The sequence below is a fragment of the Dendropsophus ebraccatus genome, chromosome 8 (genome assembly GCF_027789765.1).
Source record: "Dendropsophus ebraccatus isolate aDenEbr1 chromosome 8, aDenEbr1.pat, whole genome shotgun sequence".
In the NCBI taxonomy this organism is placed as follows: Eukaryota; Metazoa; Chordata; class Amphibia; order Anura; family Hylidae; genus Dendropsophus; species Dendropsophus ebraccatus.
The window spans coordinates 459024-479580 of NC_091461.1; the positions used below are offsets into that span (position 1 = coordinate 459024).

Sequence of the window (20557 nt, forward strand, 5' to 3'; positions counted from 1 at the left end):
TATATATATGTGTGTGTATATGTGTGTGTATATATATGTATGTATATGTGTGTGTATATGTATATGTATCTGCAGAGTCATTTCCTTCTTCTATCATCTATAAACCTTTATCCATTGCTCTTCATGGCATCAGTAACGCTTCCGATAAAGTTTCATAGTGACAAATAATCCAGACTTCCTTCATTTGTTCACATAAGTAAATCCGCATTGTGGGGATGAGGCCTGTCACCATTCTGAGACAAATTCTGAGGCTTCCTGCGTAGGAGGAGGGGGGTGAATTCTTAGAACTACATCCCCCACAATTCCTCACGGCCCTGCTCCTACTGTTGTTAGACAGCGACAACTACAGGCAGAAAGGAGAACTGCAGCGTTCAGGATGTGATTACAACAATGGAACGCATGAGCCGGAAGTGCTGTGACGTGTATCCGGTGTATACAGAGGTATACAGCTCCAGCAGGAAACCCGAGGAGATGCAGGTGAGAGCTGAGCCACCTCCTGTATATACACCTCCTGCCACCTCCTGTATATACACCCCCTGTCACCTCCTGTATATACACCCCCTGTCACCTCCTGTATATACACCCCCCGTCACCTCCTGTATATACACCCCCTGTCACCTCCTGTATATACACCCCCCCCGTCACCTCCTGTATATACACCCCCTGTCACCTCCTGTATATACACCCCCTGTCACCTCCTGTATATACACCCCCTGTCACCTCCTGTATATACACCCCCTGTCACCTCCTGTATATACACCCCCTGTCACCTCCTGTATATACACCCCCTGTCACCTCCTGTATATACACCCCCTGTCACCTCCTGTATATACACCCCCCGTCACCTCCTGTATATACACCCCCCTGTCACCTCCTGTATATACACCTACATACCTCACCTCCTGTATATACACCCCCTGTCACCTCCTGTATATACACCTACATACCTCACCTCCTGTATATACACCCCCTGTCACCTCCTGTATATACACCTACATACCTCACCTCCTGTATATACACCCCCCCCTGTCACCTCCTGTATATACACCCCCCGTCATCTCCTGTATATACACCCCCTGTCACCTCCTGTATATACACCTACATACCTCACCTCCTGTATATACACCCCCTGTCACCTCCTGTATATACACCCCCCTGTCACCTCCTGTATATACACCCCCTGTCACCTCCTGTATATACACCTACATACCTCACCTCCTGTATATACACCCCCTGTCACCTCCTGTATATACACCTACATACCTCACCTCCTGTATATACACCCCCTGTCACCTCCTGTATATACACCTACATACCTCACCTCCTGTATATACACCCCCCCCTGTCACCTCCTGTATATACACCCCCTGTCACCTCCTGTATATACACCCCCTGTCACCTCCTGTATATACACCCCCTGTCACCTCCTGTATATACACCCCCTGTCACCTCCTGTATATACACCCCCTGTCACCTCCTGTATATACACCCCCTGTCACCTCCTGTATATACACCCCCTGTCACCTCCTGTATATACACCCCCCGTCACCTCCTGTATATACACCTACATACCTCACCTCCTGTATATACACCCTCTGTCACCTCCTGTATATACACCCCCTGTCACCTCCTGTATATATACACCCCCTGTCACCTCCTGTATATACACCCCCCCTGTCACCTCCTGTATATACACCCCCCGTCATCTCCTGTATATACACCCCCTGTCACCTCCTGTATATACACCTACATACCTCACCTCCTGTATATACACCCCCTGTCACCTCCTGTATATACACCTACATACCTCACCTCCTGTATATACACCCCCTGTCACCTCCTGTATATACACCCCCTGTCACCTCCTGTATATACACCCCCTGTCACCTCCTGTATATACACCCCCTGTCACCTCCTGTATATACACCCCCTGTCACCTCCTGTATATACACCCCCTGTCACCTCCTGTATATACACCCCCTGTCACCTCCTGTATATACACCCCCTGTCACCTCCTGTATATACACCCCCCGTCACCTCCTGTATATACACCCCCTGTCACCTCCTGTATATACACCTACATACCTCATCACCTCCTGTATATACACCTCCTGTATATACACCCCCTGTCACCTCCTGTATATACACCCCTGTCACCTCCTGTATATACACCTACATACCTCATCTCCTGTATATACACCCCCTGTCACCTCCTGTATATACACCCCTGTCACCTCCTGTATATACACCCCCTGTCACCTCCTGTGTATACACCCCCTGTCACCTCCTGTATATACACCCCCCGTCACCTCCTGTATATACACCCCCCGTCACCTCCTGTATATACACCCCCTGTCACCTCCTGTATATACACCCCCTGTCACCTCCTGTATATACACCCCCTGTCACCTCCTGTATATACAATCCCTGTCACCTCCTGTATATACACCCCCTGTCACCTCCTGTATATACAATCCCTGTCACCTCCTGTATATACACCCCCTGTCACCTCCTGTATATACACCCCTGTCACCTCCTGTATATACACCTACATACCTCACCTCCTGTATATACACCCCCTGTCACCTCCTGTATATACACCCCCCGGCACCTCCTGTATAAACACCCCCCGTCACCTCCTGTATATACACCCCCCGTCACCTCCTGTATATACACCCCCCGTCACCTCCTGTATATACACCCCCCGTCACCTCCTGTATATACACCCCCCGTCACCTCCTGTATATACACCCCCTGTCACCTCCTGTATATACACCCCCTGTCACCTCCTGTATATACACCCCCTGTCACCTCCTGTATATACACCCCCTGTCACCTCCTGTATATACAATCCCTGTCACCTCCTGTATATACACCCACTGTCACCTCCTGTATATACACCCCCTGTCACCTCCTGTATATACAATCCCTGTCACCTCCTGTATATACACCCACTGTCACCTCCTGTATATACACCCACTGTCACCTCCTGTATATACACCCCCCGTCACCTCCTGTATATACACCCCCCGTCACCTCCTGTATATACACCCCCCGTCACCTCCTGTATATACACCCCCCGTCACCTCCTGTATATACACCCCCCGTCACCTCCTGTATATACACCCCCCGTCACCTCCTGTATATACACCCCCCGTCACCTCCTGTATATACACCCCCTGTCACCTCCTGTATATACACCCCTGTCACCTCCTGTGTATACACCCCCCGTCACCTCCTGTGTATACACCCCCCGTCACCTCCTGTGTATACACCCCGTCACCTCCTGTATATACACCCCCCGTCACCTCCTGTATATACACCCCCTGTCACCTCCTGTATATACACCCCCCGTCACCTCCTGTATATACACCCCCCGTCACCTCCTGTATATACACCCCCCGTCACCTCCTGTATATACACCCCCTGTCACCTCCTGTATATACACCCCCCGTCACCTCCTGTATATACACCCCCTGTCACCTCCTGTATATACACCCCCTGTCACCTCCTGTATATACACCCCCTGTCACCTCCTGTATATACACCCCCTGTCACCTCCTGTATATATACACCCCCTGTCACCTCCTCTATATACACCCCCTGTCACCTCCTCTATATACACCCCCCGTCACCTCCTGTATATACACCCCCTGTCAACTCCTGTATATACACCCCCTGTCACCTCCTGTATATACACCCCCTGTCACCTCCTGTATATATACACCCCCTGTCACCTCCTGTATATACACCCCCTGTCACCTCCTGTATATACACCCCCTGTCACCTCCTGTATATACACCCCCTGTATATACACCCCCTGTCACCTCCTGTATATACACCCCCTGTCACCTCCTGTATATACACCCCCTGTCACCTCCTGTATATACACCCCCTGTCACCTCCTGTATATACACCCCCTGTCACCTCCTGTATATACACCCCCTGTCACCTCCTGTATATACACCCCCCGTCACCTCCTGTATATACACCCCCTGTCACCTCCTGTATATACACCCCCTGTCACCTCCTGTATATACACCCCCTGTCACCTCCTGTATATACACCCCCTGTCACCTCCTGTATATACACCCCCTGTCACCTCCTGTATATATACACCCCCTGTCACCTCCTGTATATATACACCCCCTGTCACCTCCTGTATATACACCCCCTGTCACCTCCTGTATATACACCCCCTGTCACCTCCTGTATATATACACCCCCTGTCACCTCCTGTATATACACCCCCTGTCACCTCCTGTATATACACCCCCTGTCACCTCCTGTATATACACCCCCTGTCACCTCCTGTATATACAATCCCTGTCACCTCCTGTATATACACCCCCTGTCACCTCCTGTATATACACCCCCTGTCACCTCCTGTATATACACCCCCTGTCACCTCCTGTATATACACCTACATACCTCATCTCCTGTATATACACCCCCTGTCACCTCCTGTATATACACACCCTGTCACCTCCTGTATATACACCCCCTGTCACCTCCTGTATATACAATCCCTGTCACCTCCTGTATATACACCCCCTGTCACCTCCTGTATATACACCCCCTGTCACCTCCTGTATATACACCTACATACCTCACCTCCTGTATATACACCCCCTGTCACCTCCTGTATATACACCCCCTGTCACCTCCTGTATATACACCCCCTGTCACCTCCTGTATATACACCCCCTGTCACCTCCTGTATATACACCTACATACCTCACCTCCTGTATATACACCCCCTGTCACCTCCTGTATATACACCCCCTGTCACCTCCTGTATATACACCCCCTGTCACCTCCTGTATATACACCCCCTGTCACCTCCTGTATATACACCCCCTGTCACCTCCTGTATATACACCCCCTGTCACCTCCTGTATATACACCTACATACCTCATCTCCTGTATATACACCCCCTGTCACCTCCTGTATATACACCCCCTGTCACCTCCTGTATATACACCCCCTGTCACCTCCTGTATATACACCTACATACCTCATCTCCTGTATATACACCCCCTGTCACCTCCTGTATATACACCCCCTGTCACCTCCTGTATATACACCCCCTGTCACCTCCTGTATATACAATCCCTGTCACCTCCTGTATATACACCCCCTGTCACCTCCTGTATATACACCCCCTGTCACCTCCTGTATATACACCCCCTGTCACCTCCTGTATATACACCCCCTGTCACCTCCTGTATATACACCCCCTGTCACCTCCTGTATATACACCTACATACCTCACCTCCTGTATATACACCCCCTGTCACCTCCTGTATATACACCCCCTGTCACCTCCTGTATATACACCCCCTGTCACCTCCTGTATTTACAATCCCTGTCACCTCCTGTATATACACCTACATACCTCACCTCCTGTATATACACCCCCTGTCACCTCCTGTATATACACCCCCTGTCACCTCCTGTATATACAATCCCTGTCACCTCCTGTATATACACCTACATACCTCACCTCCTGTATATACACCTATATACCTCACCTCCTGTATATACACCCCCTGTCACCTCCTGTATATACACCTACATACCTCATCCCCTGTATATACACCTACATACCTCATCATCCCCTGTATATACACCTACATACCTCATCTCCTGTATATACACCTACATACCTCACCTCCTGTATATACACCCCCTGTCACCTCCTGTATATACACCTACATACCTCATCCCCTGTATATACACCTACATACCTCATCACCTCCTGTATATACACCTACATACCTCATCATCCCCTGTATATACACCTACATACCTCATCACCTCCTGTATATACACCTACATACCTCATCACCTCCTGTATATACACCCCCTGTCACCTCCTGTATATACACCTACATACCTCATCTCCTGTATATACACCTACATACCTCATCATCTCCTGTATATACACCTACATACCTCATCATCCCCTGTATATACACCTACATACCTCATCATCTCCTGTATATACACCTACATACCTCATCATCTCCTGTATATACACCTACATACCTCATCACCTGTATATACACCTACATACCTCATCACCTCCTGTATATACACCTACATACCTCATCACCTCCTGTATATACACCTACATACCTCATCACCTCCTGTATATACACCTACATACCTCATCACCTCCTGTATATACACCTACATATGTACTCAAAATTAAAAGAGATGAAAATTAAGACTCCCTTTTTAAAATAAGGGAGTCTGATGTGCTGCACGGACCTCCTCCATCCTCCCCTGACGTGTTATGTGCTGCACGGACCTCCTCCATCCTCCCCTGACGTCTGATGTGCTGCACGGTCCTCCTCCATCCTCCCCTGACGTCTGATGTGCTGCACGGACCTCCTCCATCCTCCCCTGACGTGTTATGTGCTGCACGGACCTCCTCCATCCTCCCCTGACGTCTGATGTGCTGCACGGTCCTCCTCCATCCTCCCCTGACGTCTGATGTGCTGCACGGTCCTCCTCCATCCTCCCCTGACGTGTGATGTGCTGCACGGTCCTCCTCCATCCTCCCCTGACGTGTGATGTGCTGCACGGTCCTCCTCCATCCTCCCCTGACGTGTGATGTCCAGCACGGTCCTCCTCCATCCTCCCCTGACGTGTGATGTCCAGCACGGTCCTCCTCCATCCTCCCCTGACGTGTGATGTGCTGCACGGACCTCCTCCATCCTCCCCTGACGTGTGATGTCCAGCACGGTCCTCCTCCATCCTCCCCTGAGGTGTGATGTGCTGCACGGTCCTCCTCCATCCTCCCCTGACGTCTGATGTGCTGCACGGACCTCCTCCATCCTCCCCTGACGTCTGATGTGCTGCACGGTCCTCCTCCATCCTCCCCTGACGTCTGATGTGCTGCACGGTCCTCCTCCATCCTCCCCTGACGTCTGATGTGCTGCACGGTCCTCCTCCATCCTCCCCTGACGTCTGATGTGCTGCACGGTCCTCCTCCATCCTCCCCTGACGTCTGATGTGCTGCACGGTCCTCCTCCATCCTCCCCTGACGTCTGATGTGCTGCACGGTCCTCCTCCATCCTCCCCTGACGTCTGATGTGCTGCACGGTCCTCCTCCATCCTCCCCTGACGTCTGATGTGCTGCACGGTCCTCCTCCATCCTCCCCTGACGTCTGATGTGCTGCACGGTCCTCCTCCATCCTCCCCTGACGTGTGATGTGCTGCACGGTCCTCCTCCATCCTCCCCTGACGTGTGATGTCCAGCACTGTCCTCCTCCATCCCCCCCTGACGTGTGATGTGCTGCACGGACCTCCTCCATCCTCCCCTGACGTGTGATGTCCAGCACGGTCCTCCTCCATCCTCCCCTGACGTGTGATGTCCAGCACGGTCCTCCTCCATCCTCCCCTGACGTGTGATGTCCAGCACGGTCCTCCTCCATCCTCCCCTGACGTGTGATGTCCAGCACGGTCCTCCTCCATCCTCCCCTGACGTGTGATGTGCTGCACGGTCCTCCTCCATCCTCCCCTGACGTGTGATGTCCAGCACGGTCCTCCTCCATCCTCCCCTGACGTCTGATGTGCTGCACGGTCCTCCTCCATCCTCCCCTGCTGTCCTGTGCCTGGTGTTGCAGCTTTTTGTTGGGGTGGGCTGGAGTTAGTAGTCCTCCAACCACACAGGCGCCCCTCCCCTGAGCCCCCAGACACCAGAGCGGCTTATACCTGCGGCATCATGGGACCTGTAGTTTCCCAGCCGGCCACCACCCACAGCTGCCTCATCTACTTTCCTTTCAGGTAATGATTCACAGTGATACAGATGGAGGAGACACACATGGCTGACCAGATCCTGCGCCTCACCCTGGAGATCCTCCACCTGCTGACCGGAGAGGTGAGGGGGATTCTGGGGGATGGGTCACATGACCTCCCTCTTATCTCTATTACTAATACAGGAGGGGGAGAGGTGAGGGGGATTCTGGGGGATGTGTCACATGACCTCCCTCTTATCTCTATTACTAATACAGGAGGTGAGGGGGATTCTGGGGGATGAGTCACATGACCTCCCTCTTATCTCTATTACTAATACAGGGGGGGGGGGTGAGGGGGATTCTGGGGGATGGGTCACATGACCTCCCTCTTATCTCTATTACTAATACAGGAGGTGAGGGGGATTCTGGGGGATGAGTCACATGACCTCCCTCTTATCTCTATTACTAATACAGGAGGGGGGGGGGAGGTGAGGGGGATTCTGGGGGATGGGTCACATGACCTCCCTCTTATCTCTATTACTAATACAGGAGGGGGGGGGGAGGTGAGGGGGATTCTGGGGGATGGGTCACATGACCTCCCTCTTATCTCTATTACTAATACAGGAGGGGGGGGGTGAGGGGGATTCTGGGGGATGGGTCACATGACCTCCCCCTTATCTCTATTACTAATACAGGAGGGGGGAGAGGTGAGGGGGATTCTGGGGGATGGGTCACATGACCTCCCCCTTATCTCTATTACTAATACAGGAGGGGGAGGTGAGGGGGATTCTGGGGGATGGGTCACATGACCTCCCTCTTATCTCTATTACTAATACAGGAGGGGGGGGAGGTGAGGGGGATTCTGGGGGATGGGTCACATGACCTCCCTCTTATCTCTATTACTAATACAGGAGGGGAGAGGGGGTGAGGGGGATTCTGGGGGATGGGTCACATGACCTCCCTCCTATCTCTATTACTAGTACAGGGGGGAGGTGAGGGGGATTCTGGGGGATGTGTCACATGACCTCCCTCTTATCTCTTACTAATACAGGAGGGGGAGGTGAGGGGGATTCTGGGGGATGGGTCACATGACCTCCCTCTTATCTCTTACTAATACAGGAGGGGGAGGTGAGGGGGATTCTGGGGGATGGGTCACATGACCTCCCTCCTATCTCTATTACTAATACAGGAGGGGGGAGAGGTGAGGGGGATTCTGGGGGATGGGTCACATGACCTCCCCCTTATCTTTATTACTAATACAGGAGGGGAGAGGGGGTGAGGGGGATTCTGGGGGATGGGTCACATGACCTCCCTCCTATCTCTATTACTAATACAGGAGGGGGGAGAGGTGAGGGGGATTCTGGGGGATGGGTCACATGACCTCCCCCTTATCTCTATTACTAATACAGGAGGGGGGGAGGTGAGGGGGATTCTGGGGGATGGGTCACATGACCTCCCCCTTATCTCTATTACTAATACAGGAGGGGGGGAGGTGAGGGGGATTCTGGGGGATGGGTCACATGACCTCCCCCTTATCTCTATTACTAATACAGGAGGCGGGGGAGGTGAGGGGGATTCTGGGGGATGGGTCACATGACCTCCCTCCTATCTCTATTACTAATACAGGAGGGGGGAGAGGTGAGGGGGATTCTGGGGGATGGGTCACATGACCTCCCTCTTATCTCTATTATTAATACAGGGGGGGAGGTGAGGGGGTTTCTGGGTAATGTGTCACATGACCTCCCTCTTATCTCTATTACTAATACAGGAGGGGGGGAGGTGAGGGGGATTCTGGGGGATGGGTCACATGACCTCCCTCTTATCTCTATTACTAATACAGGAGGGGGGAGAGGTGAGGGGGATTCTGGGGGATGGGTCACATGACCTCCCTCTTATCTCTATTACTAGTACAGGAGGGGGGAGAGGTGAGGGGGATTCTGGGTAATGTGTCACATGACCTCCCTCTTATCTCTATTACTAATACAGGAGGGGGGGAGGTGAGGGGTATTCTGGGGGATGGGTCACATGACCTCCCTCTTATCTCTATTACTAATACAGGAGGGGGGGGAGGTGAGGGGGATTCTGGGGGATGGGTCACATGACCTCCCCCTTATCTCTATTACTAATACAGGAGGCGGGGGAGGTGAGGGGGATTCTGGGGGATGGGTCACATGACCTCCCTCCTATCTCTATTACTAATACAGGAGGGGGGAGGTGAGGGGGATTCTGGGGGATGGGTCACATGACCTCCCTCTTATCTCTATTATTAATACAGGGGGGAGGTGAGGGGGTTTCTGGGTAATGTGTCACATGACCTCCCTCTTATCTCTATTACTAATACAGGAGGGGGGGAGGTGAGGGGGATTCTGGGGGATGGGTCACATGACCTCCCTCTTATCTCTATTACTAATACAGGAGGGGGGAGAGGTGAGGGGGATTCTGGGGGATGGGTCACATGACCTCCCTCTTATCTCTATTACTAATACAGGAGGGGGGAGAGGTGAGGGGGATTCTGGGTAATGTGTCACATGACCTCCCTCTTATCTCTATTACTAATACAGGAGGGGGGGGAGGTGGGGGGGATTCTGGGGGATGGGTCACATGACCTCCCTCTTATCTCTATTACTAATACAGGAGGGGGGAGAGGTGAGGGGGATTCTGGGGGATGGGTCACATGACCTCCCTCTTATCTCTATTACTAATACAGGAGGGGGGAGAGGTGAGGGGGATTCTGGGGGATGGGTCACATGACCTCCCTCTTATCTCTAGTAATAATACAGGAGGGGGGGGAGGTGAGGGGGATTCTGGGGGATGGGTCACATGACCTCCCTCTTATCTCTATTACTAGTACAGGAGGGGGGAGAGGTGAGGGGGATTCTGGGGGATGGGTCACATGTATTAGGAGTAAGAAAGGAGGATGGTACCTGGCTGAATAATTCTATATGTGGCTCCCATGAGTCTGTAGTACAAACAGTAAATAGTGAAGGAAGAAGGACTATTGTGGTGAGGTCGGCATATTCTACAATAAGCAGCTTTATTAGATGATGATAAAGTGCAGAGTACATAGAAAGTGTAATAGAGGTGTGATGGAGTTATTCTAAAAGCTCGGGTGCTGGCGGGTGAGGTGACCCTGTTATACCCGACCTATACTAGTTGAGGGAGCGCTGGGGAAGGCGTCCCTCCGCCAGACGGCTTCTGGCCCTGCACTGATTCGTCATATACAGATATGTAGGCTGTCAGGGAGTATATATATATATATCAGATCGATGACTTTGGTGAAATAGGCAGCGGTGGGTGTGCAGTAAGGGGAGTTAGGAGACTAGGATGGTGTCTCAGGTCAGTACACGGCAATAATGAGGAATATAACATTGGTATATACTATCGTATGTGCTCTCTACAATTCCTGTGATATTAGGAGTGTGTAGCAGGTTTCCACTTCTTCCAGTTACTCCGACGTGTTTCCCCTTGGTGGTGTACAGAGGTTCATCAGGGGGGTATCATGGAAGTGTTATGGTTTCGGTGGTCTGGAGGACCATCTTAGTGTGGAAATGGTCTTGGAAGCAGCTGGTGTTCCATAGAGAGTGTTGATGGTCCTGATGTAGGTTATGTAGGTGTAGTATAGAGGATGTGGCGATCAGTCTGTGTTAGCAGAGCTCCCAGGATAGCCCCTAATGATAGGCTCTTTCCTATATATGTGGTTGGGCAGAGAATCATATGGTGATAGATGTAGTTGATGAACAATTAGCCTTAGGTCACACATGTGGCGTTGTCCTGCCCCGATGTAAGGCACGGCAGCAGGGTTATGACCTGGGGGGCAGGAGGGAGTATACCCCCTTGTTTGGATGATGAATTTGGCAGATTTGTAAATGTCTTAGCATGATGTGTGGCAGGGGAAAGAGATGCTGTGTCCCTCCCTCAGATGCGGCGTGCAGCATCCTGTCCTGAGGCGCCTGCTGTGCGTCACATGTCACATGACCTCCCCCATCTCCATTGGCTTATATTTGTTATTCACCATCGATCAATGTTTTTTTTCTTGATACACAGGAATATATAATAATGAAGACATCAAGTGACTGTAAAATGTCTGGCAGTGTAGTGGCACGGTGGAAGGAAGCCCAGGGCCCCATTATAGAGCTCCATCCCCTCTCACTGATGCCTGAGAAAACCAATGAGCAGAAGATCCTAGAACTCACCCACAAGATGATGGAGCTGCTGACTGGAGAGGTGACCCTGCTGGGAATGCTGGGACATTATACAGTAATACAGGAGGGGGGGGGGATGACTGGAGAGGTGACACTGCTGGGAGATTATACAGTAATACAGGAGGGGGGTGACTGGAGAGGTGACACTGCTGGGAATGCTGGGACATTATACAGTAATACAGGAGGGGTGGGGGATGACTGGAGAGGTGACACTGCTGGGAATACTGGGACATTATACAGTAATACAGGAGGGGGGGGGGATGACTGGAGAGGTGACACTGCTGGGAATGCTGGGACATTATACCGTAATACAGGAGGGGGGGATGACTGGAGAGGTGACCCTGCTGGGAATGCTGGGACATTATACAGTAATACAGGAGGGGTGGTGACTGGAAAGGTGACACTGCTGGGAATGCTGGGACATTATACAGTAATACAGGAGGGGTGGGGGGGACTGGAGAGGTGACACTGCTGGGACATTATACAGTAATACAGGAGGGGTGGGGGGACTGGAGAGGTGACACTGCTGGGACATTATACAGTAATACAGGAGGGGGGTGTGACTGGAGAGGTGACACTGCTGGGAATGCTGGGACATTATACAGTAATACAGGAGGGGGGATGACTGGAGAGGTGACACTGCTGGGACATTATACAGTAATACAGGAGGGGGGATGACTGGAGAGGTGACACTGCTGGGAATGCTGGGACATTATACAGTAATACAGGAGGGGGGATGACTGGAGAGGTGACACTGCTGGGAATGCTGGGACATTATACAGTAATACAGGAGGGGGGGTGACTGGAGAGGTGACACTGCTGGGAATGCTGGGACATTATACAGTAATACAGGAGGGGGGGGGATGACTGGAGAGGTGACACTGCTGGGACATTATACAGTAATACAGGAGGGGGGGGGGGGGGGGTGACTGGAGAGGTGACACTGCTGGGAATGCTGGGACATTATACAGTAATACAGGACGGGGGATGACTGGAGAGGTGACACTGCTGGGAATGCTGGGACATTATACAGTAATACAGGAGGGGTGGGGGGATGACTGGAGAGGTGACCCTGCTGGGACATTATACAGTAATACAGGAGGGGGGATGACTGGAGAGGTGACACTGCTGGGAATGCTGGGACATTATACAGTAATACAGGAGGGGGGGATGACTGGAGAGGTGACACTGCTGGGACATTATACAGTAATACTGGAGGGGGGATGACTGGAGAGGTGACCCTGCTGGGACATTATACAGTAATACAGGAGGGGTGGGGGATGACTGGAGAGGTGACACTGCTGGGAATGCTGGGACATTATACAGTAATACAGGACGGGGGATGACTGGAGAGGTGACACTGCTGGGAATGCTGGGACATTATACAGTAATACAGGGGGGGGGGTGACTGGAGAGGTGACACTGCTGGGACATTATACAGTAATACAGGAGGGGTGGGGAGGTGACTGGAGAGGTGACACTGCTGGGACATTATACTGTAATACAGGAGGGGTGGGGGGGATGACTGGAGAGGTGACACTGCTGGGAATGCTGGGACATTATACAGTAATACAGGAGGGGGGGGGGGGACTGGAGAGGTGACACTGCTGGGAATGCTGGGACATTATACAGTAATACAGGAGGGGGGGGTGACTGGAGAGGTGACACCTCTGGGAATGCTGGGACATTATACAGTTATACAGGAGGGGGGGTGACTGGAGAGGTGACACTGCTGGGACATTATACAGTAATACAGGAGGGGGGGGGGTGACTGGAGAGGTGACACTGCTGGGACAATATACTGTAATACAGGAGGGGTGGGGGGGATGACTGGAGAGGTGACACTGCTGGGACATTATACAGTAATACAGGAGGGGGGTGACTGGAGAGGTGACCCTGCTGGGACATTATACAGTAATACAGGAGGGGTGGGGGATGACTGGAGAGGTGACCCTGCTGGGACATTATACAGTAATACAGGAGGGGGGGGATGACTGGAGAGGTGACACTGCTGGGAATGCTGGGACATTATACAGTAATACAGGAGGGGTGGGGGATGACTGGAGAGGTGACACTGCTGGGAATGCTGGGACATTATACAGTAATACAGGAGGGGTGGGGGATGACTGGAGAGGTGACCCTGCTGGGACATTATACAGTAATACAGGAGGGGGGGGATGACTGGAGAGGTGACACTGCTGGGAATGCTGGGACATTATACAGTAATACAGGAGGGGTGGGGGATGACTGGAGAGGTGACACTGCTGGGAATGCTGGGACATTATACAGTAATACAGGAGGGGTGGGGGATGACTGGAGAGGTGACCCTGCTGGGACATTATACAGTAATACAGGAGGGGGGGGATGACTGGAGAGGTGACACTGCTGGGAATGCTGGGACATTATACAGTAATACAGGAGGGGGGGGGGATGACTGGAGAGGTGACCCTGCTGGGACATTATACAGTAATACAGGAGGGGTGGGGGGATGACTGGAGAGGTGACCCTGCTGGGAATGCTGGGACATTATACAGTAATACAGGAGGGGTGGGGGAGACTGGAGAGGTGACACAGCTGGGAATGCGGGGACATTATACAGTAATACAGGAGGGGGGATGACTGGAGAGGTGACACTGCTGGGACATTATACAGTAATACAGGAGGGGGGGGGGTGACTGGAGAGGTGACACTGCTGGGACATTATACAGTAATACAGGAGGGGTGGGGGATGACTGGAGAGGTGACACTGCTGGGAATGCTGGGACATTATACAGTAATACAGGAGGGGGGGGGGATGACTGGAGAGGTGACCCTGCTGGGACATTATACAGTAATACAGGGGGGGGGGGTGACTGGAGAGGTGACCCTGCTGGGAATGCTGGGACATTATACAGTAATACAGGAGGGGTGGGGGATGACTGGAGAGGTGACACTGCTGGGACATTATACAGTAATACAGGAGGGGTGGGGGGATGACTGGAGAGGTGACCCTGCTGGGAATGCTGGGACATTATACAGTAATACAGGGGGGGGGGATGACTGGAGAGGTGACACTGCTGGGAATGCTGGGACATTATACAGTAATACAGGAGGGGGGATGACTGGAGAGGTGACACTGCTGGGACATTATACAGTAATACAGGAGGGGTGGGGGGGTGACTAGAGAGGTGACACTGCTGGGAATGCTGGGAGATGATAGAGTAATCCAGGAGGCAGCAGGCTGGGGGGGATGACTGTGTGATCATTGTGTGTGTCAGGTTCCTATAAGGTGTCAGGATGTGGCCGTCTATTTCTCCATGGAGGAGTGGGAGTATGTAGAAGGACACAAGGATCTGTACCGGGACGCCATGATGGAGGACCAGCCGCCCCTCACAGTATCGGGTAAGAGGAGAAATAATCAATATACGGTTTCGCCAGCACATTGATCGATCTCATTTTCTTACTTATCTGTTTTTCTTATGTTCAGTCCTTCCTGGAGGTGGAGCTATGCGTTGTCCACTGATTTGTATGAAGGAGGAACCCATCTGGGGGGGAAGCCTCTCAAACCACCACAATTACACATTCAGCGATCATACAGAACAATATCCATCCTCTCGGGTAAAAGATAAAACTGCATCATCTGATGAAAGAAATCCCTCAAATACTGAAATGTGTACACCCCCCCATCCTCTCCACCATCCATCGCCTACACCCCCCTATCCTACCCACTACCCATCACCTACACCCCCCCATCCTATCCACCATCCATCGCCTACACCCCCCTATCCTACCCACTATCCATCACCTACACCCCCCCATCTAACACATCATCCATCGCCTACACCCATAGACCCAACACACTACCCATCACCTACACCCCCCCATCCTATCCACCATCCATCGCCTACACCCCCACATCCAACACACCAACCATCACCTACACCCCCACATTCTACACACCATCCATCACCTACACCCCCTCATCAAACACGCCATCCATTGCCTACACACCATTCATCACACCATCCATCGCCTACACCCTCACATCCAACACACCATCAATCACCTACACCCCCACATTCTACACACCATCCATCGCCTACACCCCCACATCCAACACACCATCCATCACCTACACCCCCACATTCTACACACCATTCATCACACCATCCATCGCCTACAACCCAACATCCTACACACCATCCATCACCTACACCCCCTCATCAAACACACCATCCATCACCTACACCCCCACATTCTACACACCATCCATCACCTACACACCATTCATCACACCATCCATCGCCTACAACCCAACATCCTACACGCCATCCATCACCTACACGTCCTCATCAAACACGCCATCCATTGCCTACACCCTCACATCCTGCACACCATCCACCATCTACACCCCCACATTCTACATACCATCCATCACCTACACCTCCTCATCAAACACTCCATCCACCACCTACACCCCCACATCCTACACCAACACATTATCCATCACTTTATATCAAGGAAGAACCAGTCGAATACGATGGAGTTAACCTCTCGCAGCCTCAGGATCATTCACCCCCTCATCTTATACAACATCTTAAGAAGGAGCCATCCTCATGTGATGGACATCATAAACCTCCAACTCCCCTTATTAAGGAGGAACCTTTCCCCTGTGTTGGAGGAAACCACATGGAGCCCGTCCACAGTAGTAATGAATCGCCCTTTACCAGTGAAGACTTTTACACACCTTTAGTAAATGCGTTGAGCAGTGAAGATCACTGGACGATCGGTAATCCAGCAGCGGATTTGAGTTTGTCATTGCTGACCTATAGTAACTGTGTGAGTGAGCTGAGCACAAGGAACAAATCCTATGTGTGCTTAGAGTGTGGCAAATGTTTTTCCAATAGTCCACATCTCATCCGGCATCAGAGGACGCACACGGGGGAACGGCCCTTCGAGTGTTTGGAGTGCGGGAAATTCTTCTCCAGCAGTTCCAACCTCATCATGCACCAGAGGACGCACACTGGGGAGAAACCATTTGCTTGTAAGGAATGTGGGAAACGATTTGCTCGTAACCCTCACCTTATCCGTCACCAGAGAATCCACACTGGGGAGAAACCATTTGAGTGTTTAGAATGTGGCAAAAAATTCAATCAGGATTCCAATCTTCTAAAGCATCTGAGGACTCACACCGGGGAGAAACCCTTTGTGTGCCTGGATTGTGGCAAGTATTTCACCAGTAAGCCTCACCTTCTCCGACACCGGCGAATCCACAGCAGAGAGAAGCCATTTACATGCCCCGAGTGTGGGGAAGCATTCTCCAGTAGCTCCAGTCTCTCCACCCATAAGAGAACTCACTCAGGGGAGAAAACAGACTGTGGAAAGGGTTTTAGCAAAAGTTCCATCAGCAGTGAGAGGAATCAGCAGACACCATCCTATCCCGGATGGGAGACCTCGTACTACAGCCATCTGCTTCCCAGTGTGGGAGATCAGCACAGCCAGGAGGAAAACGTCCTGTTACATTTCCAAGAATTTGCAGAAGAGACAAATAGTTTTTTAGGTTACGGGACAGGCGGTGGTTGGGTCTAGAAGAGTCTATTACCTCATATTACCACACGGCAGATGCATTACCTGTAACAAGATTGGTGATACAGTGGGGAAAAACAGTATTTAGTCACCAATAGTTCAAAAGTCACCAAAAGTTCTCCCACTTAAAAAGATGAGAGGCGTCTGTAATTTACATCATAGGTAGACCTCAACTATGGGAGACAAAATGAGAAAACAAATCCAGAAAATCACATTGTCTGATTTTGTAAGAATTTATTTGCAAATTATGGTGGAAAATAAGTATTTGATCACCTACAAACTATCAAGATTTCTGGCTCTCACAGACCTGTAACTCGATCTGGGGCTCCATGCAAAATCTCACCCCGTGGGGTCAAAATTATCACAAGAACGGTGAGCAAAGATCCCAGAACCAGGCGGGGGGACCTAGTGACTTAACTGCAGAGAGCTGGGACCAATGTAATAAAGCCTACCATCAGTAAGACACTACGCCAGTGCCAGGGACTCTCCTGCAGTGCCAGACGGGTCCCACTGCTTAAGCCAGTACAGGTCCGGGCCCCTCTGAAGTTTGCTAGAGAACATTTGGATGATCCAGAAGAGTATTGGCAGAATGTCCTATGGTCTGATGAAACCAAAGTGGAACTGTTTGGTAGAAACACAACTTGTCGTGTTTGGAGGAAAAAGAATACTGAGCTGCATCCATCAAACACCATAGCTACTGTAAAGCATGGGGGGGGGGGGAAACATCAGGCTTTGTGGCTGTTTCTCTGCAAAGGGGCCAGGACGACTGATCCGGGTACATGAGAGAATGAATGGGGCCATGTATCGGGAGATACTGAGTGCAAACCTCCTTCCATCAGCAAGGGTATTGAAGATGAAACGTGGCTGACAATGATCCAAAGCGCACCGCCAGGGCAACCAAGGAGCGGCTTGGTAAGAAGCATTTCTAGGTCCTGGAGTGGCCGAGCCAGTCTCCACATCTCAGCCCTATAGAAAACCTTTGGAGGGAGGTGAAAGTCCGTGTTGCCAAGTGACAGCCCCAAAACATCACTGCTCTAGAGGAGATCTGCATGGAGGAATGGGCCAACAGACCAACAACAGTGTGCGCCAACCTTGTGAGAACTTACAGAAAACGTCTGACCTCTGTCATTGCCAACAAAGGAGATAGAACAAAGGATTGGGAGGAAATTCTGTTACTGACCAAATACTTATTTTCCACCATAATTTGCAAATAAATTCTTACAAAATCAGACAATGTGATTCTCGGAATTTGTTTTCTCATTTTGTCTCCCATAGTTGAGGTCTAATATGGGGTCTATTACAGACGCCTCTCATCTTTTTAAGTGGTGGAACTTGCACTATTGGTCACTGACTAAATACTTTTTTTCCCCACTGTATAAGAAGCCGATCTGCCAGTCATCAAGAATGGTCTGCGTTTGTTCAGCACATTCCATGATTACATATTGGAATGTGTGTATAAGGGATGTGATCAGCTGATCATCGGGATGTGGAGGGGCTTTTAGAAAAGTAAGATAACAGGTCACGAGTTTCTTCATATACCACTGAACTGTGGATGTTGTGCTTGAGAGCATAGTTGGGTGACATATTATATGACATTATGAACATTTCTGAGGCTCTGAGACTAGAGAGAATCCTCAACCAGTTATGTGAGTAAGGGTCCCTTTCCAGAGTCGGAGTGGGTCACAGGCATAGGGGCTGCTTGTCTTCATATGATAGAGCAATAGTGAAAGATCCCAGCAAGCTAGAAGCCTTAGAACCTAAGCCTTATGGTGGCTATATATTCTCATTGGGCTGCCAGCCATTACTCCTGCATGACCTCGATTGGTGCAGGTCACACTGGTTTTTCTTTGAGTTATAGTTATTGACTGGAGTATAAGTCAATCTGTAGCCGCCCTCTCATATAAATCAGTATCTGTATCCATCGTTTCATATACTAAAATGACACACTTCATTTTCTGATCTGTTGTGGAATAATAAAACCTGAAATATGATTGGTCTTCTCAAGTTGGAAGAATTGTCTCCATTGTTTTGTTTTTTTTAAAGGTTCTTTGTATGTCAAAATGATATGAGACTGTAAGGGCCCTATTCCACTGGACGATTATCGTTCGCATAATCGTTAACGATTAACGATCTTAAACGACCGCTATTGCGAAAGACCTGAAAACGTTCACTCATTTCCATGGAACTATAATTTTTAGTCATGATCGTATTTGCAATCGTTTTTTTTCGCTATTTCTTCGCTATTGCGTTTGTATCTACTGCAAACGATTCAATGCAAATGTTTTGCGAACGAGCAACGATAAAAATAGGTCCTGGTCTTATAAAGCGATCAACGATTTCTCGTTAGGTCGTTAAATGTTAACTGCATTTCAACCGAACGATTATCGTTTAGATTCGAACGATTTTACGATAATTGGAACGATAATCGTCCGGTGGAATAGGGCCCTAAAAGTTGACAGTGAGTGGTCGACAGTCTTTTAGAGAGTAAGGTGTCTCCAGGCAACAATTAACCTTATACACAAAAAGAAAACGGACAAGACTGACCAAGACATACACCCACCAAACATACATCCATAAACTGAAAGATCAATGATCAGCGTCTGTTGCCGGGTCAGCTAGCCACTCTGACCATATCTTATCACATTTCTTCGGGCAGTTTCTTTTAAGGTATAAAGCATTATAGAGAGCGATGTAGGGATTGACTAGTTTTTTCAATTGCGAAAGTGAGGGAGTACCAGGTGACTTCCAGGCAATAATTACAACCTTTGTGGCAACAGTACTCTCGGAAAGCTGAAGTGCTAATTAAAGGAGAGAAGCCCGAGGACCAGAATGGGAGGAACTGGGGACAGGTGAAGATAGCATGTTAGAAAGTGCCCACCTCCGACAGCGGAAGAATGTGTCTCTCTGTGATAAACCCAAAAGTTTTATTCGGGTTGGCGTAAACTCTAAAGGAATTTATATTTGATGATATCACGCGCACCAACTACCGTGGATAATGGTCTGTTACATCTTCCCAGTCATCCACTGGCATCTGGAAAGTC

General features: G+C 50.5%; 1 protein-coding gene across 3 annotated transcripts; it reads left to right on the forward strand.

Moving 5' to 3' along the window:
- Window positions 1-392: 392 nt before the first annotated feature.
- On the forward strand, window positions 393-17665 carry LOC138798922 (oocyte zinc finger protein XlCOF7.1-like). Of its 3 annotated transcripts, XM_069979541.1 has the most exons (6): window positions 393-477; window positions 7799-7892; window positions 11794-11973; window positions 15209-15332; window positions 15418-16206; window positions 16270-17665. In XM_069979541.1, the coding sequence occupies exons 2-6, from the start codon at window positions 7821-7823 to the stop codon at window positions 17517-17519; spliced, it is 2415 nt and encodes an 804-aa protein (XP_069835642.1). In that variant the 5' UTR covers window positions 393-477; window positions 7799-7820; the 3' UTR covers window positions 17520-17665. The 3 variants fall into 3 exon arrangements, with proteins under 3 accessions (XP_069835642.1, XP_069835640.1, XP_069835641.1); XM_069979539.1 differs by having other exon boundaries at window positions 15418-17665; XM_069979540.1 differs by having other exon boundaries at window positions 420-477; window positions 6255-7892; window positions 15418-17665.
- The last annotated feature ends 2892 nt before the right edge of the window (window positions 17666-20557 follow it).

Bases quoted from the DNA above. Each gene is read 5' to 3' on its own strand.
- LOC138798922 (XM_069979539.1), top strand. From the start codon at position 7,821: ATGGAGGAGACACACATGGCTGACCAGATCCTGCGCCTCACCCTGGAG. The intron at 7,893-11,793 runs GTGAGGGGGATT...CTTGATACACAG, and splicing joins TCCACCTGCTGACCGGAGAG to GAATATATAATAATGAAGAC. The intron at 15,333-15,417 runs GTAAGAGGAGAA...TCTTATGTTCAG, and splicing joins GCCGCCCCTCACAGTATCGG to TCCTTCCTGGAGGTGGAGCT.